Raw genomic sequence first — 26,862 nt, forward strand, 5'->3', positions numbered from 1 at the left:
CGTTGTTGGTCTCGCCCCCCGCAGAAGTGCTTATGCGCCACTTCATCCTTCGCTGTCATGGTAGCCTCGCAGCGCATCAAGTCGTACAGTCTAGTGGACTGCTGTCCTAGAAGACTAGTTACAACATTGCCCAGTTGACGCCACCGCCTGCAGGACGCCAAATCTAGTCACTTGCCGGTGAAAACGTACGGCGGCAACTCTTAAAAATGACCTCGAAAAGGCGGCTTCACAAACCACTATAGCCCATCGAGCAGCTAGGAAACAAAAGAGCCTACCCCAGGCGTCTCGCTGCCACCGCTTGAGCTCTAGACTCGCCTTCGTTGCGCCGAGCTACTGCATGTAACGCTCAGCCTCACGGCCTTGTCCGCAAAACAAGGGCATGCATGCATCATCATGCATACAAAGAGGTCCACCTAGAACTCAACACTCTACAGCCACAGTGCAAAATCCAGAACTTTGCGCAATACACTGAATCATTCTCAATGACTTGACTTTACGATCTGCTTTTTGCTTTCTGCTTGTTATCGTAGCGACGGCGTTGAGCTTATCGACGCGGGCATTATGGCCCCCCCACCAAGATCGACCTTGGATGCGGACGACTTGCTGTTGAATGGCTTCTTCAAGACGTCGAGAAGCCGGCAAACTGCCCCGTCTCCGTGAGTTCACTACGCCAGGTCTAGTGAACTAAACTAACCAGTACAGGCCTCCCATCTACGGTTCACTGCCAGTTAACCTCCAAGCACCCTCTTTCTACGACACCACTCAACCCTCGAGACCTCGGCAGCCCCCAAGAAAGGGCTGGCCGCCGAAACCACACTGCGAAGATGAGAGAGACTCATTGGTGAGGGAATATGGGGAGGCACACGCGAAGGCTTTCTACGACCCGCCCTCCAAAGGTGTGATAGATCAGCTACCTATCCTCTACGACTCTGAGCTCTCTGTCTCCGATTCTATGAAACCCGAACCCACAAAGCCAGAGCCACCATGCCGGAAAGATGACAACGGCGAGCGACGTTTCGTGCTTGTACCCAAGCCGGATACCCCCTCCTCGTCTGAGAACGACACTGCAGGGAAATCCAAGAAGGTGCCTGTCAAACCAGTCGTCGTCCAAGAACAAGTGAAACCAAGGCACCATAGAGAGGGTCGAAATTCTCCCCCAGAACAAGTGAGACCGAGGCATCGAAAGGAGAGTCGAGATTCCCCTCCGCCCATAACTCGAAGGAGAAGTCGGCAGGATCTGCCTGCTCTGACCACGAATCTCGAGCCTCACCCCCCACCATTCCGCCGTTCGACTTCGGCATACGCTTACAATCCGAGGCATGATGATCCTGGCCGCACGGTTAGAAGCCCGTCAGTGATTCCGTCAGCGAATGCATTCTTATCTCCTGAGTCGTCTGCGGGAAATGGAGGCCTGTTTGATATCGCTGCCCACTCACTACCAAGGAAGTATGGCGGCTCATCCCCAAAGCCTAGCTCACCGATGACCGAGAGGAAACCAACCTTGAGTGGATCGTTGCAGCCGCATATGCTAGGTCATGATAATAGCCGTGGGAGTGTGGACAGCAGACCTAGATCCAGAGGAGATCCAGCAGAGAGACCGCCACGGCCCCTGCCGTTGGGTGATGATAGTAGCTCGCGCCGCCCAGAACGACCAAGTTCGCGGCTCAATCAGCATGACAGCTCTGATCGTCGCCACTCACGGCAGTCCTCAACCCAGTCAACCAGGAGAGGATACGTCAGCAGTGACCTAGATGATAGCGACTCGTCAAACTCCGACAGGCGACGTCGGCGCCACCATCGTCACCCATCTCGCCACGGGGACAGTCTGTATCCTGAAGTCGAACCTTCGCGACATCGCCGGACCGGTTCCAATCAATCAAATCTTGATTTCGGTACTCCCAAGAAAACATACTCCATGCCACTCCCCAGCCCACGAACAGGGGGAGCAGGGCCGCTTGCAGCAGTTGGCCTCGCTGCGGGGCTGTTAGATAGCCAGAGAAAGGACACATACCCACCTGTATTTGAGAATACAGCGGGATCGAGGCCTGTCTCTCCGTTTTCTCCATATGGTTCAACCCCGCAGACGCCTTATACCGCTCCAGGTAGACAAAGGGACCTGAGTCCTGTCGACATCGACCCGTTATCTAAAGACCCCAATGCTACGCTACCGATGCCTATCCCAATGAGTGGGAGAGGACGTGGCGATGTACAATTTCCCAGTCCCTATGGCCAAGGTAGCTATCAATCTGGCACGCCTCCCACGCAAAAGGATTACTGGCAACCGCCTCCCTTCCAACCTCCAGTCGAATCTCCCCACCTCGAGGTCCCGAACATGGGCTACGTCCGCCGATTCTCCGAAGACATGGGCGGCGACGGCAGCATCGCTCCGCTCCTACCCTGTCCCCGCACCTCCCCCGTCCGCGGCAAAGTCGACTGGCTCACCCTCCCCAAATGCCGCGGCTTCAACATCTGCCCCTCCTGCTACCAATCAGCCATCGAACAAACTCCCTTCCACACCTTCTTCGTCCCCGCGCCCTTCCGCTCCCTCGACGACGAGGTAAGCTGCGACTTCGGCACCCAGCCTTGGTACCGCATCGCGTGGCTCCTCCTCAAGAAGAACCGCGCGAAGGACCTTGCTCTCCTCCACCAAATCGCACATATCTCCGCCACCACGCCACCCTGTCTCGGCGGCCACGAGGCAACACGGAAATGGCACTCGGTGCGCGACCCCGACTCAGGACGCCTCGTTCACAACTTTGGCGTCTGCCACGCCTGCTCGCAGGTCGTCGAGGCCCTGCTCCCGGCTACCCGCGGCCTCTTCGTGCCTACCCACCCTGAAGGTGCGCCGGCGCCAAAACGCACCTGCGATCTCCGCTTTGATAGCCCGCGCTTCTTGCACTACTTTGACTCGCTGGAACTGCTCGCTGACCGGGCTGGTGCCTCGGGACGCGCACTGGACTCACGCCCGTTCGTGGGGTTGGCGAAGCGCTTCGTTACTACGCAGCCGTGTAGGGGGGATAAGGATGTGTTTGATTCGCGGTGGTATTCTATCGCGCAGTTGCCTGAGCTGTCTGTGTGCGCTGAGTGTTTCGAGGAGGTTGTGCGGCCAGAGGCGGAGCGGCGGCGTGCTATTGCGGCGATGTTTGCGCTGGGGAGGGAGGTGCCGGTTGGGAATTGTGGGATGCATTCGCGGAGAATGAGGGAGGTGTTTAGGGAGGCTGTTAGGAAGGATGATTATGTGTTGTTGGCGAGGGCGGCGAGGGAGAGGAGGGAGAAGGAGGTTAATAGATTGAGAAGGGAGTAGGGAGGGTGGGAATAGGTGGGATGAGAAATGAGTTACGAATATATGAATACGACAGAGCTAGACTAGATGAATACGAAACATTATATACACCATATATTAAATATTCTCTGAAGCAATGGGTGTCAATTGAACCATTGAAGGAAGCATTTACCTGTCGGCCATTTTTTCATGAATAAGTGATATTAGACAATCTATTTGCGCATTACCACCCTCACTCGTAATGAGCCTTGTTTCTGACGTCCCTGCTCCTCGCGACTCTACAGACAATAGGCCACAAGGCAGCCTCGCCGGCCTTAAACCATAACGGTGGTGAAGACAATGATTGCTCGGGTTTGTACAGATTCTACGGGCCGGGCAGGAGGATCAGATGAACCAATTGACAAGTCTGTATAAGGCGTGACCATATACATCTCCAGTAAACAGCGCGTGGTGAAGGTTCTCATTTTTTGAGGCTGCGGATCTCAACCACATCGAGAATCACTCATCACAACTGAGCTTAACCAACTCAGCTGTTCACCCTGCCTTATCACGGCATTCCCTACTTGGAAAGGCCAACAGTTACATCGTGTCAAGTGAAAACCCGATTTATGCCGATTTTTTAAACATAATTTTGAAGAAAACAGGCGTATTTGAGAGTGAAACATACACCATAGACACTGCCACAACATGGGCTTATCGCGAATTATCGACGCCACTAGCCTTCAACCTGCCAAACAAAAGGCTGCATTTAGCAAGGGTACCGGCAATTCAACCATATTAAAGTATTTAGAACGGGGAAATATACAATATATATATATATAAATTATATAAAATACCTCGGCTTACTGCATTGCGAGTTATAGAGAAAGCCGACTTATCTCCACTTATCGCCACTGTGCTCCTTCCCTCTACCAAACTCTATCTCTCCAATCTTCTCTTTATCTTATCACACAGGTTTCCCCGCAAAATGTTATAAGCCCGCGGAGATGCTCTTCTCAGGATTCACGTCTACTATCTCGAATTTTTCTGTTTCACTCTGTTTTCCCTCTCCCTTCTCTGCTTTCTCTACTCATTATCCTCACAATTCTCATTATCCTCTCTGTACAAACAATTCCTCGCAAAAATGTATTTAACATCCCTCAGACGCCCCCCAATGTGAGTCCTCAATCCATCAGTCATCCTCCTCAAACTTCTAAGACAGTCATCAAATCTGCATCCCGAACACCCTGCACCCCAGTCAACTAAAACATTTTTAGGCGCCTCCCACAACATCTCACCATGCTCCTTCGGACCACCCCCGCCCCAATCCGTCACACCTCCGCCCTCCACACCTCCGCACCCCCGCCCCTCACCCCAGAGCAAACCGCCATCGTGAAATCCACCGCCCCGGTCCTAGAGCAGCACGGCACCGCCATCACCTCCCACTTCTACAAGCGCATCCTCGCCGCCGTCCCGGAGCTGCGCAATGTCTTCAACGCCGCCCACCAGGAGTCAGGTGAGCAGCAGTCCGCGCTTGCCCGCGCAGTCTGGGGTTACGCTGCCCACATCGACGATCTGGATAAGCTCTCCTCGACCGTCTCGCGCATTGGGCACAAGCATGCCGGACTCGGCGTAGCGCCAGAGCACTACCCCATCGTAGGCGAGCACCTCCTAGCCTCAATCCAAGAAGTCCTCGGTGACGGCGTCAATGCCACTGTTATGGAGGCCTGGGCAGCTGCCTACGCGCAGCTTGCCGCAATCTTCATCGGTTTTGAGAAGGGTCTCTATGACGCCGCTGCCGCCACCCCAGGAGGTTGGAACGGCTGGCGCTCTTTCGTGGTCGAGCAGAAGACCCCAGAGAGCGGGGAAATCACTTCGTTCCACCTCGCGCCTCAAGACGGGCTTGCCCTCCCCCCTTTCCGTCCGGGACAGTTCGTAACAATTCGCTGTTTCGTGCCAGGCCTGAACCTCTTCCAGCCGCGCCAGTACTCCCTCTCTGCGCCTCCTGGATCCTCTCGGTTCCGTATCTCGGTCAAGCGCGAGGGGGGTGCTGATAGGCCTGCGGGTCATATCTCGAACTTGTTGCATGACGGGACGCCTGAGGGCGCGGTGCTGGATTTGAGTATGCCGTATGGAGATTTCACGCTCGATGCTGAGGCGACTACGCCTGTAGTCCTACTCAGTGGCGGCGTGGGACTGACACCCATGTTATCGATGCTGCAGACCATCACATCTGGTCCGTCAGAGCGGAAAGTTCATTTCGTGCATGCAGCGCGAAACCGCCATGTGCACGCTATGCGCGACGAGCTAGCGGCGGCGGTAGAGAAAAATGGGAACGTGTCGAGGGCGGTGTACTATGACGAGGTGGGGAAGGAGGATGTGAAGGGCGTGGATTATGATTTCCAGGGCCGCGTAGAGTTTGCGAGGACGGAGGCGCTGGTGGAGGGCGCGGATTATTATATTTGTGGCCCGGTGCCGTTTATGGCGAAGCAGAGGGCGGATTTGGAGAGGTTGGGCGTGGAGCCTGGGAGGATTCATTCGGAGGTGTTTGGGGCTGCGTAGATATGGGACGGGAAGGAGGTGTAGGATATGGGTACTGTAGATGGTTTTGGTTTTGGTGTTGTCTTTTTGGCGTATGGGGTCGCGTTGGGATACACTCACTCTCCCCTTAATGATAGCGGATATGTGGAATTGCCATAAAAGTAGAGGTTACGGTACTGATATATGGATATAGAGATAGAGATAGAAAAGTCCACCCTTATTAGATGAAGGCATTGGCACTGTATATAATTTAGACCGCTTCCTAATACATTTACTCTCACGTTCTTCGTCCTTGGCTTTTACTTTGTGAGCTCAGCATCGCGATAACCAACCTCGACAGCAACTCCAATGTGTGGAACGCACCCGTACGTATTGATGTCAAACAACAGAAGACTAAAGATGCTATGTTCATGATTCTTATAGTGCTATGCTATATACGTTACTGGTATAATGTGTCCTATTTACGCTAGGCTTCGAACAACCTCCTTCCACCTCCACAACAAAGAGCAACAAGCAAAATGCCTCCCACAACAACTCAACATAGTCCAGCCAACTCAGCCAACAAACTCCACTCAAGCTAAAGTCGGGGTCGTCGTCCCCTTCCCACTCGACATGCTATACGGCGCCTGGGACTCATTAGCTTCACTCAGAAAAGAAAGGGTTGGATCAAACTCACCAGCACCTTCCGCGCATTACAAATTCTCCACGCCAAATTCCTCACATTCCCATCCGCCAACACCACTCCCGGCGCAAACTCAACACCAAATACTTCCTTAACCGCAAACACCACGCGGCGCGCGTACTTGCTCTCGCGCTCGACCAACTCTCCGAAGCCATCCTCCACTCCATCGGGCGCCACCTCCGGGTCGCGATCGAAGCAGTTGCGTACCACAGGGAGCAACGCCTCTTCAATAGCAACACGCACGGGTCCCGTCGTGTCCTCCTCGTCAAAGCGTGCAAGGCGCACGGTGAACGGCCGCGAGATAGCCATGACGTTGTGCTTGCCATCATGGTGGTACCGGAACTCGAACACGCCGTGCGTCCAGAACAGTTTGTCGCCACCGAAGACCATCTCGCCCTGCACGAGGTCGCTCTCGCCGTCGCCACCTTTGTACGGCTTGTTCGACGAGAGGATACCGGTGTCAGCGATGGAGGAGTCGTATTCGTCGCGCGAGGTGGGAATCCAGCGCCCAACGGAGGCGATGCGGGTGACGTCTCGCGAGGCGTTGTCAGCGACCATGTAGAGACCGATCCAGTCCTTGTGGCTGTGGTTGGCAGGGGCGGTCCACTTCACGCGGATGGGGGCACCGTATTCGAAGGTTCGGGATTTGAAGGGGCTGCTTGTGGTGGTAGAGGAGTCTTCGATGTTGATGGAGTAGTCCTTGGGGTTGTAGCCTGCGAGGTCGGGTGCCAGGCGAGTGATAGTCAGTCGTGCAGGGTACTGCTGGAAGAGTGCCGTGGTGTCGCGGACAAAGGTGGAAACACCAGTCGCGAGCTTGGGACGAGCAGCATCGAGGAAGTCCTCGACAAAGTGACCGGTATCTCCCAGGACCTTGTCGACGCTGCCGTGCCATGACTTGAAGTGTGGTGGCAGGGAGTTGCGGAAAGTCTTTGTCAGCCCAGCCTCTTTGCGGAGGCTCTGTCCGTAAAGCTTCTGCATGTGAGGCTTCTCAACGAATTGGATGAAGCCGAGAGCGAGCATGTGGCTAAGTAAGGCCAGGAAGAACACGGCCTTGCTATTCGTAATGAATACTGCTCCCCAGACACCCGCGAGGCCGATGATGCGCTCCGGGTTGTTCAGGTATCTGTAGATGCCGCTGTATGTCAGTTTTGGTGCATGGTCGAAGAAGAAATCGCCGTAGAACCATCCAAACTCGCTGAGAGACTCGTAGATGCTCACAGCAGTCCAGAGCTGCAGAGCCACAAGGGCGAATCCAAGAACATGTCTTAAGAGGACTAGTCCGTAGTCCCAGTCTGGCGGAGACGAATACGATTTCCATGCTGCTGCAACGAAACTGATCCAAGCCATTGACATGCTGAGGTGATACATGCCCTTCCATTGACGCCATGCCTCCTCTGCGCTCTCTCCGTACTTGACAAAGTGGCGGGTCCACAGCTTCATGTTAGATTGTTGATCGAGGATTATTCCCAATCCAAGGCTGTACCATAATCGCCACGCGGTAGCATGGAGGACAAATAATGCCTGCCAAATTGGTGTGCTAGGCGTAAAGAAGGTCAACAGCGCGGTGTACATCACCAGGAGGAGTACAGACACGTCCGTGATCCGATATGGGTCAATATTGTCAAATCCCATGACATTGTGGAGGTTAGACGGCAGGGCAGGTGTCACTGGAGACCTGGGTCTGATGGGTTCCAAGACAGGTTCCTCTGGCACTCCCTCAGCAACAGCTGCTTCGTGGCTTGCTTCCTCAACTTCGGCATGGGTAGGGTTCGTATCTCTTCTGGTTCTTGGCGCGGGGGGGTTGTAGATCTTCTCAATATGAGGGTTCTCAACCAAGACAAGGAATGCGAATTGGGCGGCGTGTGCAATAATGGAGATGAAAAGCACCGAGTAGCTGGAGGCCATCATAGAGATGCCATAGTATCCGGCGTATCCGACGGAGTACATGGGATGAGGCGCCATCTCAAAAACGCCGTCGAATGTCAACTCTTGGTCGATAAGGTAGAAAAAGTCACCCCAGTACCATGCATAATCTTTGACAACACGATGGGCATCAAGCTTGACCCAGACATTAAAACCGAAGAGGATAAGGCCAGTGACCCAGCGGGCCGCGAACATCAGATAGCTCTCATTCACTGGTTGGCTTCCACATGCAATCGCGAATAGGCAGTACGTTGAGAAATCGCACATGAGAATGAGATCTACGACACGTCGGAAGACAAGCCAGGTGTTATACTCGATCGGCGCCTTCTCAAAACTGTAATCTTCCGGAATCTTTGCCTCCAGCTCGCGCTTCAGAAGGTCATACAACCAAGGTCTTGGATTCTTTCCCGATTCTGGCTTCTCGAAGAGCTTCCATTGCTTCGCCCAAGTCTCCATCTGTCTGTGGTTGGATTGTACGCGTAGGAGGTAGCCAATCCCCACATTGTAGCAAGCTCTCCAGAACAGAAATACGACAGCAAATAGAGGGACCCGGAGAAATCGTGGGAGGATGTAGAGGAGCAGGATGTGGCCAGCCATGACGGCCAAAACGGCCACATCAGAAAAGTTCTTTGGCTGTCGAGGGTCGAGGAGCTGCGAGACCATGTCGTGTGTGTGGGGAACTGTGAAGACTACGCGGGGTAAGAGTTAGTCGGGTTCTTGCTTTTTACTCATTATTTCCCAACGGCAGCTCCAGATGCACTGAGCTCTGCAGCGCGGGACAAAAACTTACTGGTTCCGTCTGGGGTTCGCCCAAACGTCTTCTTCTCCTTCTCCAGCTCCTCCACATCGGCGGCATCGCCCGCATTAATGACGTTTGGCGTGTTTTTCTCATCAGAAAGTCCATGCCTCTCTCTCAGGCCCTCCGCCCTGGTGGGCGGCTCATGGGATGTGCTCATGTTTGTCGCGCTCGCAAATGTAGAAAAAGAAAACTCGCTAAGCACAAGAGCACAGAATAAATGGTTTGCAGTTATCACAAGACCGTGGGCGACGTTGACAGATTGAGCCCGCTCTCGGATAAGCTCCAGAGAGGGTCTGGTCCACTTTTTAACGGGGGGAGCTGAGCTGTTGCTTCGATAGAGTTCCAACGAAAGCCAAAGCTTTTTATTATGGTCTTATCGGCGGGTTTCTATGTAGATTTTGGTTGGATTTGGTTGGATTTCCGAGTCTGGTGTCTGTTGTTTGTCCTTATATAGCCGGGAATCGGGAGAGTGAGGGTATATTCAGATGATCTACTTGAGTTACAGTGTACTCTTGGACTGTGTTCTGCAGTGTGTTCTGTATTCTGTATTCTGTGTACTTGTTGGCATGAGTTCAACGGCGTCTGTATGGTGCAGATCTATGCACAGTATGCAGAGTATAGTAGAGTACATTAACAAGGAAAGCACAAACCGTGCCTTGTTGGAGAGACAAATAAACGAAAGTCACCGCCCACCAACACCACCGCCCCAGCGGTCAGGAAGGGCAAAATGACATGGTAATTGAACCGCGTGTGGCCGAGAGAGACACATTAAAGACAGCAGAGCTATCCACCAATTTATCCACCAGTTATCAGATATAATATATAGTTTATTAATGTATTTATACTTATATTTCAACGTCAAAACAGAAAAAAAGCCCAATAATGACGAAATATAAAAAGAAAACAATAATAAATGCAATACAACTCTAATTGGGATCCTTGACACGTGAAAATTGGGTAGCAGCACACGAGCAGCCAATCCGGGCGTAGCTCCATCTGTCCTTACGCTTTGCCTTATTTTGACTTCCCGTGGTTGACCGCCTCCCGATTAAATTCATTCTGCCAACGTGCTTATCAATTTCCGAGGAGTTTCCCAAATATATACCCCGCCACCAGCATCTCTCACCAACTTCACCTCGTCAACAACACGCATGTTGGGCGATTTCGACTCCTCAAATCCATCATGTCTCCCTCACTAGAAGAACCGACCGCCAGCGATGTCCTCGATGTCATCAAAAACCCGCTCAAAGCCCCGCCACAGCTGGTCGCCCCAGAGCCAGAACACTGTGTAGGTCCAGAGTCCGAACAAGCCGGCACCGCAGATTCCTGCCAAGGTTGCCCTAACCAAGCCATCTGCGCTTCCGCACCGAAGGGTCCTGATCCCGATATACCACTCATTACGGCACGCCTTGCATCCATCTCTCATAAGATCCTCGTCCTCAGTGGCAAGGGCGGCGTGGGCAAGTCCACCTTCACCACCCTCCTAGCGCACGCCTTCGCCCGCAACCCCGCCTCCACAGTCGGCATTATGGACACAGATATCTGCGGGCCCTCGATCCCCAAGATGATGGGTGTGGAAACCGAGACCATCCACGTCAGCGCCTCGGGCTGGAGTCCCGTCTGGGTTGCCGACAACCTCGCCGTTATGTCCGTCCAGTTCATGCTTCCTTCCCGCGACGATGCTGTTATCTGGCGCGGCGCAAAGAAGAACGGATTAATCAAGCAATTCCTCAAAGACGTCGAGTGGGGGCCCATGGACTTCCTACTTGTGGATACTCCGCCAGGAACATCCGATGAGCATCTCAGCGTCAATGCATTCCTCAAGGAGAGTGGCGTTGATGGTGCAGTTGTGGTCACCACGCCGCAGGAAGTTGCGCTCCTGGATGTGCGTAAGGAGATCGATTTCTGTCGTAAGGCAGGCATCAAGGTCTTAGGGCTCGTAGAGAACATGTCAGGGTTCGTGTGTCCGAAGTGCACGCACGAGAGTCAGATCTTCCAGGCGACGACTGGAGGAGGGCTCGCGCTGGCAAAGGAAATGGGCATTCCATTCCTTGGGTCCGTGCCACTGGATCCGCGAATCGGAATGAGCTGTGATTATGGAGAGAGCTTCTTCGATGCCTATCCAGATAGCCCGGCTTGTGCGGCCTTGAAGGATGTTGTCAGGAGGGTGGGAAAAGAGGTCGGATTAGATGCAAAGGATGTCTTGCCTGAGGATTGAAAGGTGAACATGTTAGCCAGCGGCCGATGAGGCTGCCGTCAGGGACCTCACAACGACGTCAACGCGTCGCTCACTATCAAGACAAGGGCAGAGGAATAGCCAATCCGCCATACTGGTCAGGCTTAAAGGATAGAATTCTCCAAGCCAAGTCAAGTTGAGCCGCAATATACCCCATAGGTGCCATATACACGTTCGTAGAACTAGGTAATGCACCAGTTGCTGCAAAGCATCAGTTAGTCAAGAATCAAGAAATAATCCAATAGTATCAGTATCCATATGTCAGATGTAATGCTGTGTCGCTCTCGCCGTCTGCTCTCGCCGTCTATTTCCATCGTTTAGCGGACATGCAGCCCCTTTGTCTCCAGGGGAATCCCCAATCCTCATCCCCATTACCAGAACCTCAGGCCAACACCCCCCCTCCCACAGGCGAAGCACCCCCTTATAACCCAACTTAACTCACTCTCCTTTCAAGCGGCACAGTAGCGCAGTGGAAGTACCACTGTCTGGACAATCTGGCCAGGGCTTGGAAATGAATAAAAAAGGGCACCAATTCGACTCCCAGCAATCGACGACAATAAAAAAACAAGTTCAACTTCGAGCAACCGACAAGAAATAAACGATGACTTCGAGCAACCAACAAGAATAAACAACGAATACATAACATAACATCAAAAAGTAAAATCAAGTGATTTTCTCCTCATCAAATCTCAAGACGCTGAGATTTGATGAGCCTTTTGCACTTTTGACCTTTAATTAAGTCTTTTTCTTCAGGTTATCTTTACTTTTGTTATTCTCGGATTTTAAAGCTGTTTGTGAGACGCAGTGATCGGAGGTCAGTCTTCATACAAACAACCACCTCCAAATATTCAGTACTCCTCTCCAAATCCACCCGCACAATATAATAATCTTCTCCTTCCGTCTTCTCCCTCAGGCTCTTCAACGAAGCTTCCAAGATTCTCTCGTTATCTCTGTAGGTCAACGGGGGCTGCATGCGGAAATGTCAACCCACGTGATGGGGTTCAACAACAAAGCATCCTCGCCGTCTTCTCCAGATGCATACTGTTTACCGTGGAGAGCGCCTCAAAATATCTAAATCTTACAAATACGTGACAAGATAAATGACTATGCATATGAGCATCTGGTTTATTTGGTTGTGGAAGAAGTTATTGAGTTCGAAGATTTACCCCTTTATATTTATCATATCAAATATATAAAACCACTCACACATAATCGCACCTAATAACCTACATATGTGCCGTCTGAATATCCAAATATTGATGCCATATAACCTTCCCACATGTGGCTCCCTCGCAACCCAAACCTGATTCCGAAAAGTAGACAAGATGTTTGTTAGATCAGCCCTTTCCCTCGAGTCGGCCACGCTCACGACAAAGAAGATCCGCAAGCATCATCCCCTTTATTCCTCGTCCTCAAGATCTTTTGTCCTCACCTCGCATCATCTTTATTCACACACCCGTCCTTGTCTTCCCTCGCCGTCCTCGCCCATCAAAGGACCCCTCTCCCAAACAAAGCACTTTCGTATACTCATCCACCCCTTAAAATGCCCATCCCTATAGGCCCCCTCGAATATTTGTTTTACTTCTCAATCCATCGATCGACAACAATTCACTCCTCCCCAACGCGACTAAGCACACAATTAAACCCACAAACCACCGCTCGAACAAGAGCTAGGCCGCCATGCCTCCCAAAAAAGGAGTCTCGCAAGGAGGGCTAGGAAGCCGCACCGGGCTACGAAGCCAAGGGGGCACCAACACCAACCCGCCAGAACCCAGCGCAGGCGCAGGCGCCCCCGCGTTCGACCCAAACAACCCATACGCCCCCGGCGCCCTACCACCTCGCTCCTTCTACGGTCCAGGATTCCAGGGACCCACACCCACCCCATCCCTGTCCACTCCCTCGCAACTCCAGCCCCGGCCCGGCGAGGATCCCGCGGCGTTCGAGCGGCGCCGCGAAACGCGGAATCGACTCAACGCCATGCAGAGAGAGAGGCGGGCTCGGAGTCGCGCGGCTGCCTTGGCTGCCTTGGCTGCCGAGGATGGTGGGGATGGTGGGGATGATGGGGATGATGGGGATGGTGGGGAGGCGGCGGCGGAACCGCGGAAGAGGAAAGGGCCTAGGAAGTTGCTGGTGGATAGGATAAATGAGGCGGCGACGAGGGTGACGAGGAGTGCGGTCGAGAGGGACGAGGAGCTCGGAAACTGCCTTCATTGCTCCAGGGGCCCGACGTGGCCGCTGAAGTGCCATGGTGGCGATGAGTGTATTGAGTGCGAGGTGAGAGGGATTGCGTGCAATAGGGGGAATAAAAGGCACTTCGACGTAAACCGGAGAAGACAGCTGGAGGGAGTGGAGCCCTGGCGCCCGGATGTTGATCAATGCCAACAATGCAAGAGTAGGGGCAGTAAGTGTTTTATGCCCAATATGCTGCTGCCGGGGCCGTGCGACATGTGCCGGCTGAGTGGTCTGGAGTGCAGTATAGAGCCTCTTCCGGTGAGGCGATGTCCGAATTGTCACTGGGAGCACAAATGTGTTGAGTGCGCCAGAAACCACCTACGCTGCGATGGAAAAATCCCCTGCTTGGTGTGCGTCCGCAGAAATATCGAGTGTGTTGGCCTTAAACCCGATGGATCTTGTCCGGATATACCTATATCAACATATGGCACGGGTCTGCCACCCCCTCCGCAGCGTATGAAGGTTAGGCCCACTGTTGATATGAGGAATTGGCCGCCACCGAGTGGTCGACTTGAAATTTCAGGCAATGTGGCCATTCCAGGCGCTCCTAGAGAGTATCAAGTCTTAAACGTTGGAGCAGGGTATCCCGGTGTTGCAGGACCAGCTCCAGGAGCATATGTAAGTCCATACGCAGGACCAGGACCAGCGGCAGAACCAGCTGCAGGGCCAACTGTCGGAATATTTCCACCACCAGTCGCAGGACCATCTTTGGGACCATCTCCAGGACCCGTCCCAGGACCATCTTCAGGTCCATTTGTAGTTGCAGGTCAACTTTCAGATCCATTTGTAGGACCGACCCAGTCCCCACCCGTCGCGGCAGGTCCAAGTTCCCAGCCGCCCGGGCAAAATCCTGGATCCAACCCCAATAACTTCCGCAACAGCCTCTACAACCCCTTCGACGACGACAAGCCACCATGCAGCCACTGCAGAGCGGATCCCCAGCACCGCATTTGCGACCAGGACACCCCCTGCTGGGAATGCTCTCAACGAGGCATCCTAGAGCCAGAAGACTGCCGGACCTCCCGACCATGCGAGCTCTGCTTCATGAACGAGCTGCCATGCGACGCCGGTTCTCCCTGCCAGAACTGCATGTTCCTCGGATTCGGCGTTGATGAGTGCCGTCCCGAAGGTCTCGGTCCCCAACAATACTTCCCGGATAACCCAGAAGAATCCGATGACGAGCCGTACATTCGCCTCCCAGGACAGCCGGAATTCGACTACAGCTGTGCCTTCTGCGTCGCGTATGGGTTCCAGGGGTGCGATCCGCGGGATCGGCCGTGTTTGCCGTGCATCCAGCACGGACGGACGGCGTTGCAGTGTCGCTTTGAAGAACGCTGTGCTAGGTGCATAGAGCTGGATGTGCCCTGTGATGGCAAAATGCCTTGCTCCTTGTGCGCCAACGCGGATGGGTTGACTAGTATGACGTGCCTCGGCCGCGGGGACACAACGATGCCGGGGACCTTCATCAACGAGCCCCCTCAGGAGGGAGACGACATCCCGATGGGCGAGGGAGGTGACTACCCACCTCCCGATGGATTTGGGTATCAGTTCCCCCCACAAGGCGGGAATGACCCCTTTGCTCCACCTGGAGTACCACAAGAGTATGTCGACCCTGCCGCTTTAGTTGCTCAAGGAATCCCAGGACAATCAATCCTTCCACAGGAAGAGGTCCCTCGAGTACCACCCGGAGGCTTCTTCTTCCCGCCGGCACACGTCCGAGAGACACTTCTCCCCCACTACCGCATCCGCACAGATGTATACGGCAACGGGCAATTCGATCCTCAACCAGGAGCCCATGTCAACTGGCGGCCGTGGAATGAAAACTTCAGGTGCAAAGAGACCCTTGCAAGTGGGTATGTTTGCAACGTCCTCCCAACCATGGACTGTGACGGCGGCGAAGAGCACGGAGACGAGGTATGGGGCGTTTGCGGGGCGTGCCGCGTACGTGCGGAGGAAAGCACGGCTCAACTCCTGGAAGAGATTGAGGAGAAGAAGAACCTGTTTTGCTGCTTCACATGCTCACAGGCACAGATGAATAAGTTCCTCAGCGGCACTGGATTCGAGAATAGTGAGACATTGGTGGATAATCACTGTGATTGCGACACTCAGATGCGGGCTTGGCTGTGCTATGCGTGTAAGACTAAGGTGATCTATGCTGTGGGCAACCGGATGATAACGACGAGGGAAAAGCTGACGCGAGATTCTGATAACGCTATACTCTGTCCAAGATGTGGAGTTGAACCTGGGAATAAGGAGGCGGCGTATACTTTGGCTAATGGGGTCGCGAGGTGTTCGAGCTGCTGGGTTTGGATTAACTATGCGAAGTGAGGCGTGATACTAGAAGCATAGGAGAAGGAGGCGTTGGATATTTGGCGGCGTTTGGGTTGGGTTGTTTGTCGTTGTTTCGGCTTAGTTTAATCCTACTGTTTAGATCAAAAAACGAGATATCTGCATCACCATATAGTTTTGTCAGTCCCTGTGTGATAATTGTAGTTACTTACCTCCTTCGATTCAGAGCTCTGTATCTGCGCTGTAGGAACCCAGAACACTGCGTTGTGTTGCTGGAATAGATCAGCTCGCGTCGTTTGACTAGAATTCAACGACGGGCATGATTGCGAAAGCATAGTAGGCGATGAAGAATGATGAATATAATTGGCCTCAGGCCTGATGCCTATCGACGAGGCAAACCATCTTGCAACCTGCATGATCTGCTTCGCCCTCTCCATCCCTATCTCATCCTACCATTCACCACCCGGCGTCACCCACTGCCGCTCCCACAAACCGACAAGCCAAACTCGCCATAAGATAAATCGGAGAGCATCATACAAACAAGGATATCCAGCTGAACAGAAATACGACACACAAACTGGGGGATTCCCCATGAAATTAAATATGGTAAAAAAAACTCCTAGTAAAAAGACTTTGACAAAATTAAAAACGGGAAATGGTTGGGAGGGTAACTCGGTCCCTGATGTCACATCCCGTTGACCTCCATGTCTATACCTTCGTTCATCCTCCATCCGCTAGAATGGAAACCCCCTCCAACTCCACCAACCCCGGTCCCACGCACGCTCTCGCGCATTTCCCCTTTTCCAGTCGCCCATTGTAATCCACGCTGACGTATCGCTCCCTCCCCTTCAACCACATCAACACCTTACATCAGGACACACGATCCACAGCATCCCCTGCTGTTCTCGCCCTCACCCATCTCCATCTTGCCCTGCGGTCCGCCGTTTCCTCCCTGGCCACCACCGCTGCCACCCTCGAAGTTACCGGCCATCTGCTTGTTGTAAGCGCGGATCTCGCGCACGATATCGAAAAACGCGTTGTCGACGTTGATGCGCGACTTGGCGGACGTCTCGATGAATTTGCAGCCGAAGGACTTCGCTAGTGCCTCTCCCTCTGGAAACGGAATTTGTCAGTATAACTATTCTCGCGACAAATGATACCAACGCGTTATGAACGCAGAAAGTAACGTATGCGGGGAGGGAAACACAAAATCACGTACCCTGCTTAGAAACCTGCCTCTCGCCCTCCAAATCGCACTTGTTTCCTACCACTGTGATTGGGAAGTAGTCCTTGTCCTTGACTCGCAGGATTTGTTGCTGGAACGTCATGATCTCCTCAAATGACTGCCGCGACGTGATGGAGTAAACGAGCAAGAAACCCTCGCCTGTGCGCATGTACTGCTCCCTCATCGCCGAGTACTCCTCCTGGCCAGCTGTGTCGAGAACATCAAGAAGCGCGACCTCATCGTCGATCACGCACTGCTTGCGGTAAGAGTCTAAAAAGGAGAGAGGTCAGTTCCTGCGGTGAGTGCGCGTTTGTTGGTCGCGGATGGGATAATGGGGTCTGGGAGAGGAGGCCGAGGTAGAGTGAGCCGTCTTTACCTTCAATCGTAGGATCATATTCGTCGACAAAGTGGCTCTGGATCAATTGGATCGTCAAACACGACTTTCCGACACCACCACCACCGACAACAACGAGCTTATACTCGCGCAAAAACTGTAAGAGGAGAACGTGTTAGCTAGCTCCGCCATTTGCATGTGTGTATCCGAAGAGCTCCTGCGGTGCGGTGAGGGAGGGTAGAGCAGCCGCAGAATTGTCGTTCTTCGTCGTACCTTGGATGCCATTGTATAGGAAGTCGCGATGACTCTTGGGGATCGTAGAGGTGAGGTCCTGATGTTGAGAGGTGAGGTCGGTGGAATCTTATGCTGGCTCGGCGGTTGGTTGGGGTAGGTAGCGGATTGGAGGTGTTGAGGTTCTGTGCGTTCGAGACGGGACGGGGGTCTGGGGAAGCGAAAGCGACGTCAATTGCGAGCGACTCAGCAAGGTCGGACGTGGTGATATAGAGGAATAATTTGCCTCTTTTTATTTTTTGCTTCTCGCGAGGAAGATGTTTGGTGATATTGGGTTGATAAGTTTAGATGTGGATGGGGGGGAGGGATTAAACAGCGACTGAAGGCGGTGGTAGCGGGCACGGAAGAAAGAAAGAGAGACGGGTCCGTCCCAGCAACGTCGAGTTGAGTAGGGGGTTCGCGGGCGGTGATTGTGTGGGTTGTCACGTGCGGATTCGGACCTTTCAACCATTGAATTGAAGCGCTATCAAGCGCCCAGATATATACTATAACCATACTGTAACATCCTAATAACACCATAAATGCTGCCAGCACAGTGCTAGTAAGGTGAAGGCTGTAAAATGTCGAAGATCATTACTTCTTTACAGCTATCGCTCTCTCGATGGATGTCCCGATCTGGCACGACCGGGAGCTTTAGAGGCCCGATAAATAGGGGTCTCATAGAGAAGTATATATAAGTATATATCAATCAACTTTTTTACGGGTTCCATACGCCTCAATCCACAAACTAACCAACTGAACCAACTAAACCACGTCTATCCACGACTGTAGCCGACCTAACTCTTCGTCCTCATCACCCCCTCATTACCCTCATCACCCCCCTCACGACCCATCCCCCCCCCCTTTACCCTTCTAGACCACATTTTCTAAGATAATGGGCAGTCGATACTTCAAATTAAGTTCCAATAGAACCATTTTTTGCGGGGGAGCTACTTTATTATAGGTCACTAGTTCCGATGTCACTTCCTTCTAGCGTGAACATGAAACGCCCATCGAACTAAGGGTACCAGCGTACCATTGTATCCATGTATCGTCTCTCCTTTCCTTTCCCAATCTTTTTCTCTTCATCTCAAGCTCAGATGTCAGAAGAATCTCTCACACGGCTGTGACAGGCAGGCATGGCAGGTGGCAGGCGGCAGGCGCGACACGCGTGACAAGGCTGGTCTTTCTTGCCAAATCTCAAATCTCAAATCTCAAATCACGTGGGCTAGCTAGACAAGGCTTTCTCTTTCGTAATCACATCCTCCCCCCCTTCCAGATAGATACCCGTATACTCACTGGCTACCCTGCTCAACTACCCCCTCGACATCGTCTTCCCCCTCCACCAACACCCTCTTTCCTTCTACATTCTTCTCTACCTCATCCACCAAGCTCTCCAGAAACGCCTTGTCCCTAAACAAGCACCATTAGCCACATGCACCACTCCCACTATGCACTGCCAACACTTACCTCCCAACCAGCGTCACTGTATTCGACCCCTTCCCGAACCTCGGGTAGCTCCCAACCTTCACCCCCTTCTCCTCCACCCTCGCCTGTAGCTTCTCCAAGTACGGCGCCACAGCACTCTCACTCATCGGCGTACTAATCATCACCCTCCTTATCTCCTCCCCCAACCTCTCCCCATACAACTCCCCCAGACCCAACAGCAACTTCTCAAACAACCTCGGCACCCCAGGAAGAACATGCACATTCCCCCCCACACACACAACCGGCACCCACAGCTCCTCAACCGGGAACAGCACCTGGTCCTTCCACTCCTTCCCCTCCCCCCCATCCCCAGCCAGCGGCAACAGCACCATCCGTTCCTTGGCCCGACGCGCCTCGCTGTCTACAGTCCAATCGAAGTTCGGCTGCGACTTGTGCGGTTTCGCCAGCCGGCGCATGCGCGCATAGGCGACCTCGTGCAGCACGAGCGGGACACCGAATGCTGTTGCTAATGAGGAGTACGTGATATCATCGTGGGTAGGTCCGATGCCGCCGCTCGTGATGACGAAGTCGTATGCGGCGCTCAGGCGTTTCGCGGACTCGGCGATCGTGTCGGCGTCGTCGGGGATGGTCTCGATGCGCTGGAGGGCCTGGATGGGGGGGTTAGCTTATGCATAGATGCGGGAGGGGCGTAGGGTAGGGAAAACGCACGACGCCGTGGGAGAAACACCATTTGGCCATGAATGCCGAGTTTGTCTGTGCGTGTGTCAGCACGCATGCTCGCTCTAGCCGTCGATCGATCGCCAATTAGACTGTGCGCGGGCCGAGATTTCTCACATCTACTGTCTGAGCATCATTAGCTTGTTACTTCATCCCAGCTGGCTGTTCTAGAACCACATACCTTCCCCCCCAGCACCTCGTCCCCGATAATCAGGCACGCGGCCGTACGGATCATTCTAGTCCCCGACATGCCGCCCGCAGCTGCAGACGTATGTGCGTAGTTTGGTAGTGAGCGCGAGAAGTGGCGCGCGATGTGTGAGACGCGGGAGAACATGCGGATCTATTTGTATGCAACGTAGGGATTCGGTGAGGTTGGTGGAGGCGCGCGGATATATTTTTGGTATGCAGGTGTGGAGGGGACCTGTTGGTGCGGGGTCGGCGAGTGCGGCTACGCTGTTGGCGAGCGGGAAGCCCCGCATGACGCTGAGGGGCTGAGGGGCAGTTTAACTTCCACGGATTGTGTGCTGTTACGTAGCCGCGACAGACGTCGAGAATACCCCCAGCCTCATCGATTGCTATATCGGAAATACCTCTTATTATTCTTATACCTCTTCTCCCATACCCATAAAATGGTGCGATGAATCGTCCCCTACTCCCAAGACCCACACCTAACCATGCCCACAGGCTTCAGAGTCCCGCCTTTACACGGTATCGACGCCGACAAAAGAGCATCTCCGCAAATTCAGACTCTCTACAAGCCGTTCCGATAAACCTCAAGCTGTGATATGTATGTCGCTTGCCGCCTCCTGTCACACACTTCACAGCCCTCTCTCATTCTCCATTTCCTCAGCCATTCCGTCATCCCACGCTGCACAATTCAGCTCGAAGCCCAGCTAACACAACCGCAAAGACCTAATCGACAAAGTCACCCTCGAAATCCGCCTCGACGACGAGGGAATCGTATACCATGACCTCGAAGAGCTAGGCGAAGAGCTCCCCGACCACGCCCCGCGTTTCATACTCCTGAGCTACCCACTGACACTGGTGAGTCCCTCATCCCACTCTTCGACACCCCCTCTCTCCCAACCACCCTCGCCTTCCCCAACCAAACTTAACCTCCCTACACACCCACGCTAACACCCCTCCAGTCCTCAGGCCGCCTCTCAGTCCCCTACGTCCTTCTCTACTACCTCCCCGCCACCTGCAACGCCGAGGCGCGCATGTTATACGCTGGTGCAAAGGAGCTACTCCGCGGCGAGGCGGGTGTGGGGCGTGTGATTGAGATTGAGAGTGCGGAGGATTTAGCTGAGATCAAGGAGAAGCTGGGTGGAGAGTGATGTATATACTGGGGTCAGAGTGGATGGGGTGGTGTTGGGGGAGGCGGGGGCGCGGGGGGGTATTATTCCATGAATATAAATACGATTTTTACGTTCGTTCTTCGGTTCTCTTGTGTGAGCTCGGCTAGGTAAAGATCAAAGCTGTCGGGGAGTCAACGTGAGGAATTCCGAAGGGAAAGACTGGTTTCAGAAGCTCGAAGGCTGGAAATCGATCAGAGAGGCCAAAATGGGAAAATAGACTATCAGTCACTGACGTTCAAAGCAAGACGATCAGTCAGTAAAGTTCAAGGTAGGACTACTAGTCACTGAAGTAGGAAATAAGAAGGCGCGGGACTAGGACCAAGTCTAAGTAAATACAGTCCCAGTCGCAACTGCCTCACTATATATATTATTGTTAATAGCTATTACCAGTTCCTTCACCTACCTCGTTTCAAAGAGCAAGTTAAACTAAGCCTGTCCTTTAAAGCCGCGTAATACATCATATAATAATCCTAGCTCGTCACCTCAGCTACAATATGCTCAATTATCAGCTACGATCTGCTCAACTATCTTTGCAGTGCGCTCGTTTGCTACCACCGAACGTTCCATGTATGCTACTCTACGTTCCATCGCTTCTGCCCAATATTTCGCATCATCTGCCGCCCGTTTGAGGATATCCATCTGCGTATTCTGCGTAAGGTCTTTCTCAACTCGGGGTTTAGCCTGCGGCTCCTTCTTCTCTCCAGGTAGAAAGGTTATGCGGACCTCCTCCTTAGCCCTGAGCCCCCTTCTGATATTAAAAGTAATTCCCTCGTCCCGATCAATCTGTTCTTGAAGGTCATTAAGTTCTACCTTGATAGCTCGGGCTATAAGCAGCTCGAGCAGATGCACTGTGCGCTTCGTGGCTGCTCTCGAACGATTCGTCAATATTATTATTCTTTTGGTCGCTACTGTCGTACGTTCCGTTGCGTCTCTTATCTGTTTGACCAGCTCTCTTGCTGTTGGGTTTTTCTCTGAGCCAGATTTGGCCTGTGGTTCCTTCTTCTCGTTGCATGGTGGGGGCGGGCCCGTATTCTCCGTTTCTTGGAATCTCTTCTTCTCATCGTATGGTGGGAGCGAGCAGGTACTCTCCTTGGATTGAAATCTCTTCTTCTCGTCGTTTAGTACGAGTGGGCCGGATTCCTCCCCAGCGTCGCCTATTGAACGCGGCTGCAGCCCGATCGATCGGAGGAGGGTTTTGAGAAGCCCCATGGCAGAGCAGTTATTTTCAAATCGGCCGGTGTGTTTCAGGGCGCTCTAGAGATGTGGAGTTGTTGGGGGTGGAAGTTGGCTACGCTGACGGGAATGAGGGTGATATGAGAGCCGTCTTTCTAGTGTCATGAATGCATCAATATCAGACCACGAATGGTCCGACCCAACATAACATTCGATGCCACCGCACTATAGTCCTCATAATACATTTATATCCCCCCCTCCGCATCAACCCAAGCTCAGCTTCCAGTCCATCCCCCCGCCAAACATCCCAACATGTCGTCCACCAACGCCCCCGTTCTCAAACCCCCCATCTGGTCCCTCCAAACCCCCTCAATCCGCTGGCTCCTCTCCGGCGCCCTCCTCTCCCTCGCCATGCTCCAACTCCGCCCCTCCCCCCCTCCCCCCGACACCTCCCCCCTCTCCCAGCTCCCCCCCGAGCTCCTCCTCCGCATAACTACCTACCTCCCCCCCACCTCCGCCGCCTCCTTCGCCCTCTGCACCAAGCGCCTCCACGCCCTCCTCTGCATCCCCTACCTTCGATGCAAGAACGGGCACGCCCCCTTCAGCAAAGCCGAGTTCCTCCGCCTCCTCGAGCGGGACCTCCCAGACTACATCGTCTGCTACTACTGCGAGAAGCTGCATTCCATCAAGCGCGCGGGACGGCACGTCAAGTTCACGAAACGGTGTGATTCCAAAGTCAACGAAGCGATGCGCACTTACATCCACCCGCGCTTCAGCTACGTGGTCTTCCAAATGCTAATGAAGCGGCACCGACAAGATCCCTCTCGCGACCTCTCATCCTTACTAAACCTCCTCTCCTACAACGAGTGGAGCTGGATCGGCCCGGATGAGACAAAGACCACAGCCCGCATCGTCGATGGCTCCTTACTCCTCCGCCAACAACACACGCTCCTCGTTCACCCGAATAACGATATGTGCTTCACCCACGATAACATCATGATATGTCCGCACATCGCGCAGCTGCGCTGTAAAATCAACTGCTCCGCCAGCGGCGCAGAGAGGTATAGTATGTGCTACACGGGCGACAGGGTTGACATTGACCGCACGCCCACGTCTGTGGAATGCGAGTGCTGTTCCCAGCGCGGGAAGACAGATGAGGGGAGTTGGTCCGGGTTGATAAGGTGTAGAGACTGCGCGACGGAGTTTCGGATTGATACGCTTGGGGTGGGGAAGGCGGGGAAGGCGTTTGTGGTGACGAGGTGGAAGGATTTGGGGGAGGGGAGGGATGGGGAGGATCCGGTTTGGAGGGGGCATGTGGAGAGGCGGGGGGGAGGGGGGGTGGGGAGGAGGGCGGGGGGGAGGACGATTTGTAAGAGGTTTGAGGGGGAGGGGTGGAGGGGTGGGTTGGAGTCGTTGGTTAGTTCGAGGGAGATGAAGAGGTTGGTGAGGTATAGGTATGGTTTTTGTGAAGTATGAGAGGCTCGTGTATAGGAACAGTTGCTATAATCACTTGCAAATTCTATAGTAATTAAAGGATGTTGTATTATAGGAATAGTTACTGTTCATAGTTAGCACTCATATAGATAGTAACTAAGCAGCTTCCTTATAGGCACAGTCTCTATAGACACTTACTACTTTCATAGTAGCTGAGAAGTTTCCCTATAGACATGGTCGACTGGCCCGGGCAACATAGCGGGTTGCCCTTGATTGGATGTGTGCACTATCTGACCGAATATCCGGAGCATCATCCTCCTCTGAACGACCCGAGATATCCCAAGGCAAAAACCAAACGCTTCAGACACTCACCTCGCCCCCTTACGCACCAGTCACCCACACCACCCCCTTTCCACGTCAGTAACTCAACGATCAACATCACACTCACAGCCCCCCCACACAAGAAAACAGCATATAGACGGTAGAATCATTCATATTCAGGGGTCAGACACCCACCCCCCCCATCTTCACCTATCTAACCCCTCCCCCGTCTTCCCATCTATCCCTACCCCATCATTTTTCACCCCCCCTCCTCCCATCCCACCAAAAAAGGACTCGACAGCCCTGAAAGTATACACAAGAAACCCTCCCCCCCGCCTTTCCTCCTCTACTGCCCCGCCCCTTCCTTCTTGGGCTCTCTCCCTCCCGACCTCGCGCACAGGAACTGAATCGCTGGAAATGGAGACCCGGACACCCGTGCATGTGGTAAAGCGATTAATAAAATGAAAACAAGGATGAAAAAGAAGATTGCCCATCCGCCCGTACACGCATTTTCGGTTCTCTCCGCGCTCGATCGAGACCTGGAGAGCTCTCATCGAGGTGTCGTTTGGTAGGAGCTGAGATGCCGACGGCTGGGGAGAGATGCTGGCGCGGTGACGGATGGTGAATGCAGACTGAGTTGGGATGACGCGATCGCTGACGGAGAATGCTCGAAAAAACCAAAATCAAGAGTCGAGGTGAGGTGAGGAGAAGATGGTAGACCCGAACGTGATGAAGTCGACGGGCCTAGTTGCAATAAAAAGATATGCAAAAATTGTTTCTGTTAAATGTTGAAGAGGGCGGGTTGGGTATCGTTAAAGTCGTGATATTCGTGATGATGATGGAAGTAGATTTGAATACTTTGATTTTCTCTCTCGGTTTGCGGGGGTTTTTTCTTTCTTGGTTTGGTTTGGTGAGCATCGATCGGTATGGTATGGTCGTCGTAAAGGCTGCGTTTGGATGAAGAGACGTGGTGCTCGACATGTGACTAGCCTTGGACAAACACCGTGCAACAATCCTCCGTCAGCATATCGCCGACAAGTTGTTCGTTATATCAAAGTCAGAGACCGCGCGGCGGCTGCTATGACTTCGCCTCAGCAGAGGAGAGAGCCAGCGCCGCGAGCTTCTCCTCCACACGACGGAGCACCTCGGGATCCGGTTGCGGCTCGATCTTTCTCGGCGGGGCGCGCGCGCACTCGGTGCACTTCTCGTGGGTGCAGTTTACGCACTTCGCTTCGTCGAGGGGGAACACCTTCTCGCACTCGTGGCAGGTGTAGTAGGCGTTCTTCTCGCCGAAGACGTCGTTGGGGTAGCCGTAGGGGAACTTGTGGGCCTTGGGTCTGTGGTTGCGTTAGTATGGGTAGGTAGGTTGGGGGGAGATTAAAGCCAGGAGAAGATAGTGGACGACGTACGGGTCTCGTGGGCAGTCGGTACAGCGGATGTGTCCGCACTCGGTGCAGGTCTTGGTGGGAGGGTAGAAGAGGGTACCGCAGCAGTGGCAGTTTCTCCGCACGCGCTGGACGGGCTTCTTGAGGACGAGTTCTTGCTTCGATGTCCGCGCGGGTCTGGTGATTTGCAGGCGGTACTTCTCGGGTTTCTCGACGACTACGTTGATGGGGGCGTTCTCGTCGCCATCGACCTTCTTTGGGAACTTGGAACTCTCTCCGGTCTCCGCGGCTGGGGTTGGCTTTGCTGCCTCCTTCAACGACGAAGCAGCGGCTGCTGTTGCGGAGCTGTACGGTGGTTAGTATAATTAATATATAAAAAACGATAGGTATAGTTGTCATAACACTAACCTTACAACAGCTGCAGGTTTCGCTGCAGCGGCCAACGAAAGTCGCTTCTGCGCACTGCTCGAACTCGACTTTCCGATCGCCTTCTTAAACCTCTCGACATACTTCTCAAACCCCTTCTTCTTCTCCAGCGGCACCTCCGGTCCGATATTCTGCGGCGCACTCATCCTGGCTTAAAATATCCTAATCGACCCTTAAATTCGTCGGGCGCAAAAGATCGTGGAGCCTGGAGTGTTTCCCAAGGCTTTTACCAAGACATGCGAGTTTTCCGAGGGATGGATGGATGTCGACGACGTTCTTTGTAGCTGTCTACCTCTTCTAAGACTCGGACCGTCCTTGTGTAACCCGAGAAATCTTCAGCGGATCGGTATCGGTAATAGGGTTTCGTGGTGACCGAGTTGACGGGATTGTTGGGTGAAGTGATAGGTCAATCGGCGACCGTCTGCCGAGACACGAGCGAAAAGTGACGAGGAGTTCGGAGATTGCTGTGGCAGGTACACAGGTAGTTGGAAGCGACAGGAGAAGTGATGGCAAGTGTTGAAGTCGGTGAGGTGAGGTTCTGGACGGAGAGATATGTTGTCGAAGTTGGTCGGGAGTGAAGATCGATGTGAAGGTTTGAAAGAAGGACGGGAAATGGTGGGTAGTTAGAGTAGTTAGAGTAGTTGGAGTAGTAGTGAAGAGAGTTGTCTAGTGAAGTACAGGTTGGTGTACTATAGTACAGTAGTATTTGTTCGTACTGCACCAGAGGGACCTAGGGAGCAAAAGCTGAGACGGGATACGCTGATCAGACCCCTTCCCAGAGACCAAAGCGCCGGGCAAAGGCAGAA

General features: G+C 53.4%; 11 protein-coding genes across 11 annotated transcripts; 6 read left to right on the forward strand and 5 right to left on the reverse strand.

Annotated features, from left to right (window-relative positions):
- Positions 1-24: 24 nt before the first annotated feature.
- VE01_05973 (uncharacterized protein) lies at positions 25-3,383 on the forward strand. The gene is made up of 2 exons (XM_018275431.2): positions 25-656; positions 703-3,383. Exons 1-2 carry the CDS (start codon positions 562-564, stop codon positions 3,302-3,304), a joined length of 2,697 nt encoding a protein of 898 aa, XP_018129372.1. The 5' UTR covers positions 25-561; the 3' UTR covers positions 3,305-3,383.
- Positions 3,384-4,213: 830 nt separating this feature from the next.
- On the forward strand, positions 4,214-6,082 carry VE01_05974 (uncharacterized protein). The gene is made up of 2 exons (XM_018275432.2): positions 4,214-4,438; positions 4,540-6,082. The coding sequence occupies exons 1-2, from the start codon at positions 4,407-4,409 to the stop codon at positions 5,822-5,824; spliced, it is 1,317 nt and encodes a 438-aa protein (XP_018129369.2). The 5' UTR covers positions 4,214-4,406; the 3' UTR covers positions 5,825-6,082.
- Positions 6,083-6,190: 108 nt separating this feature from the next.
- On the reverse strand, positions 6,191-10,088 carry CHO2 (phosphatidylethanolamine N-methyltransferase). Its single transcript, XM_018275433.2, has 3 exons — positions 9,199-10,088; positions 6,480-9,097; positions 6,191-6,429 (listed from the first exon to the last, which is right to left on the reverse strand). The coding sequence occupies exons 1-3, from the start codon at positions 9,362-9,364 to the stop codon at positions 6,376-6,378; spliced, it is 2,838 nt and encodes a 945-aa protein (XP_018129370.1). The 5' UTR covers positions 9,365-10,088; the 3' UTR covers positions 6,191-6,375.
- A 177-nt stretch (positions 10,089-10,265) lies between these two features.
- On the forward strand, positions 10,266-12,142 carry NBP35 (cytosolic Fe-S cluster assembly factor nbp35). Its single transcript, XM_018275434.2, has one exon. The coding sequence runs from the start codon at positions 10,391-10,393 to the stop codon at positions 11,423-11,425; it is 1,035 nt and encodes a 344-aa protein (XP_018129367.1). The 5' UTR covers positions 10,266-10,390; the 3' UTR covers positions 11,426-12,142.
- Positions 12,143-13,123: 981 nt separating this feature from the next.
- On the forward strand, positions 13,124-16,003 carry VE01_05977 (uncharacterized protein; the record flags this gene model as incomplete). The annotated part of the gene is made up of 1 exon (XM_018275435.1): positions 13,124-16,003. The coding sequence occupies one exon, from the start codon at positions 13,124-13,126 to the stop codon at positions 16,001-16,003; it is 2,880 nt and encodes a 959-aa protein (XP_018129368.1).
- An 826-nt stretch (positions 16,004-16,829) lies between these two features.
- RAS1 (Ras GTPase) lies at positions 16,830-17,808 on the reverse strand (the record flags this gene model as incomplete). Its single annotated transcript, XM_018275436.1, has 4 exons — positions 16,830-17,077; positions 17,184-17,459; positions 17,566-17,680; positions 17,797-17,808. The coding sequence occupies 4 exons, from the start codon at positions 17,806-17,808 to the stop codon at positions 16,830-16,832; spliced, it is 651 nt and encodes a 216-aa protein (XP_018129375.1).
- An 853-nt stretch (positions 17,809-18,661) lies between these two features.
- Positions 18,662-20,335, reverse strand: VE01_05979 (uncharacterized protein). The gene is made up of 5 exons (XM_059463750.1): positions 20,141-20,335; positions 20,077-20,085; positions 19,951-19,995; positions 19,264-19,889; positions 18,662-19,206 (listed from the first exon to the last, which is right to left on the reverse strand). Exons 1-5 carry the CDS (start codon positions 20,291-20,293, stop codon positions 19,089-19,091), a joined length of 951 nt encoding a protein of 316 aa, XP_059319617.1. The 5' UTR covers positions 20,294-20,335; the 3' UTR covers positions 18,662-19,088.
- A 148-nt stretch (positions 20,336-20,483) lies between these two features.
- On the forward strand, positions 20,484-21,312 carry VE01_05980 (uncharacterized protein). Its single transcript, XM_018275438.2, has 4 exons — positions 20,484-20,591; positions 20,644-20,746; positions 20,870-21,003; positions 21,108-21,312. The coding sequence occupies exons 1-4, from the start codon at positions 20,589-20,591 to the stop codon at positions 21,294-21,296; spliced, it is 429 nt and encodes a 142-aa protein (XP_018129302.1). The 5' UTR covers positions 20,484-20,588; the 3' UTR covers positions 21,297-21,312.
- A 484-nt stretch (positions 21,313-21,796) lies between these two features.
- On the reverse strand, positions 21,797-22,529 carry VE01_05981 (uncharacterized protein). The gene has a single exon (XM_018275439.2). It carries the CDS (start codon positions 22,524-22,526, stop codon positions 21,816-21,818), a length of 711 nt encoding a protein of 236 aa, XP_018129301.1. The 5' UTR covers positions 22,527-22,529; the 3' UTR covers positions 21,797-21,815.
- A 273-nt stretch (positions 22,530-22,802) lies between these two features.
- Positions 22,803-23,966, forward strand: VE01_05982 (uncharacterized protein; the record flags this gene model as incomplete). Its single annotated transcript, XM_018275440.1, has 1 exon — positions 22,803-23,966. The coding sequence occupies one exon, from the start codon at positions 22,803-22,805 to the stop codon at positions 23,964-23,966; it is 1,164 nt and encodes a 387-aa protein (XP_018129300.1).
- Positions 23,967-25,323: 1,357 nt separating this feature from the next.
- On the reverse strand, positions 25,324-26,202 carry VE01_05983 (uncharacterized protein; the record flags this gene model as incomplete). The annotated part of the gene is made up of 3 exons (XM_018275441.1): positions 25,324-25,582; positions 25,655-25,975; positions 26,039-26,202. 3 exons carry the CDS (start codon positions 26,200-26,202, stop codon positions 25,324-25,326), a joined length of 744 nt encoding a protein of 247 aa, XP_018129299.1.
- Between the last annotated feature and the right edge of the window lie 660 nt (positions 26,203-26,862).

This window comes from Pseudogymnoascus verrucosus (assembly GCF_001662655.1).
Source record: "Pseudogymnoascus verrucosus strain UAMH 10579 unplaced genomic scaffold scaffold_29, whole genome shotgun sequence".
NCBI classification, from domain to species: Eukaryota; Fungi; Ascomycota; class Leotiomycetes; order Thelebolales; family Thelebolaceae; genus Pseudogymnoascus; species Pseudogymnoascus verrucosus.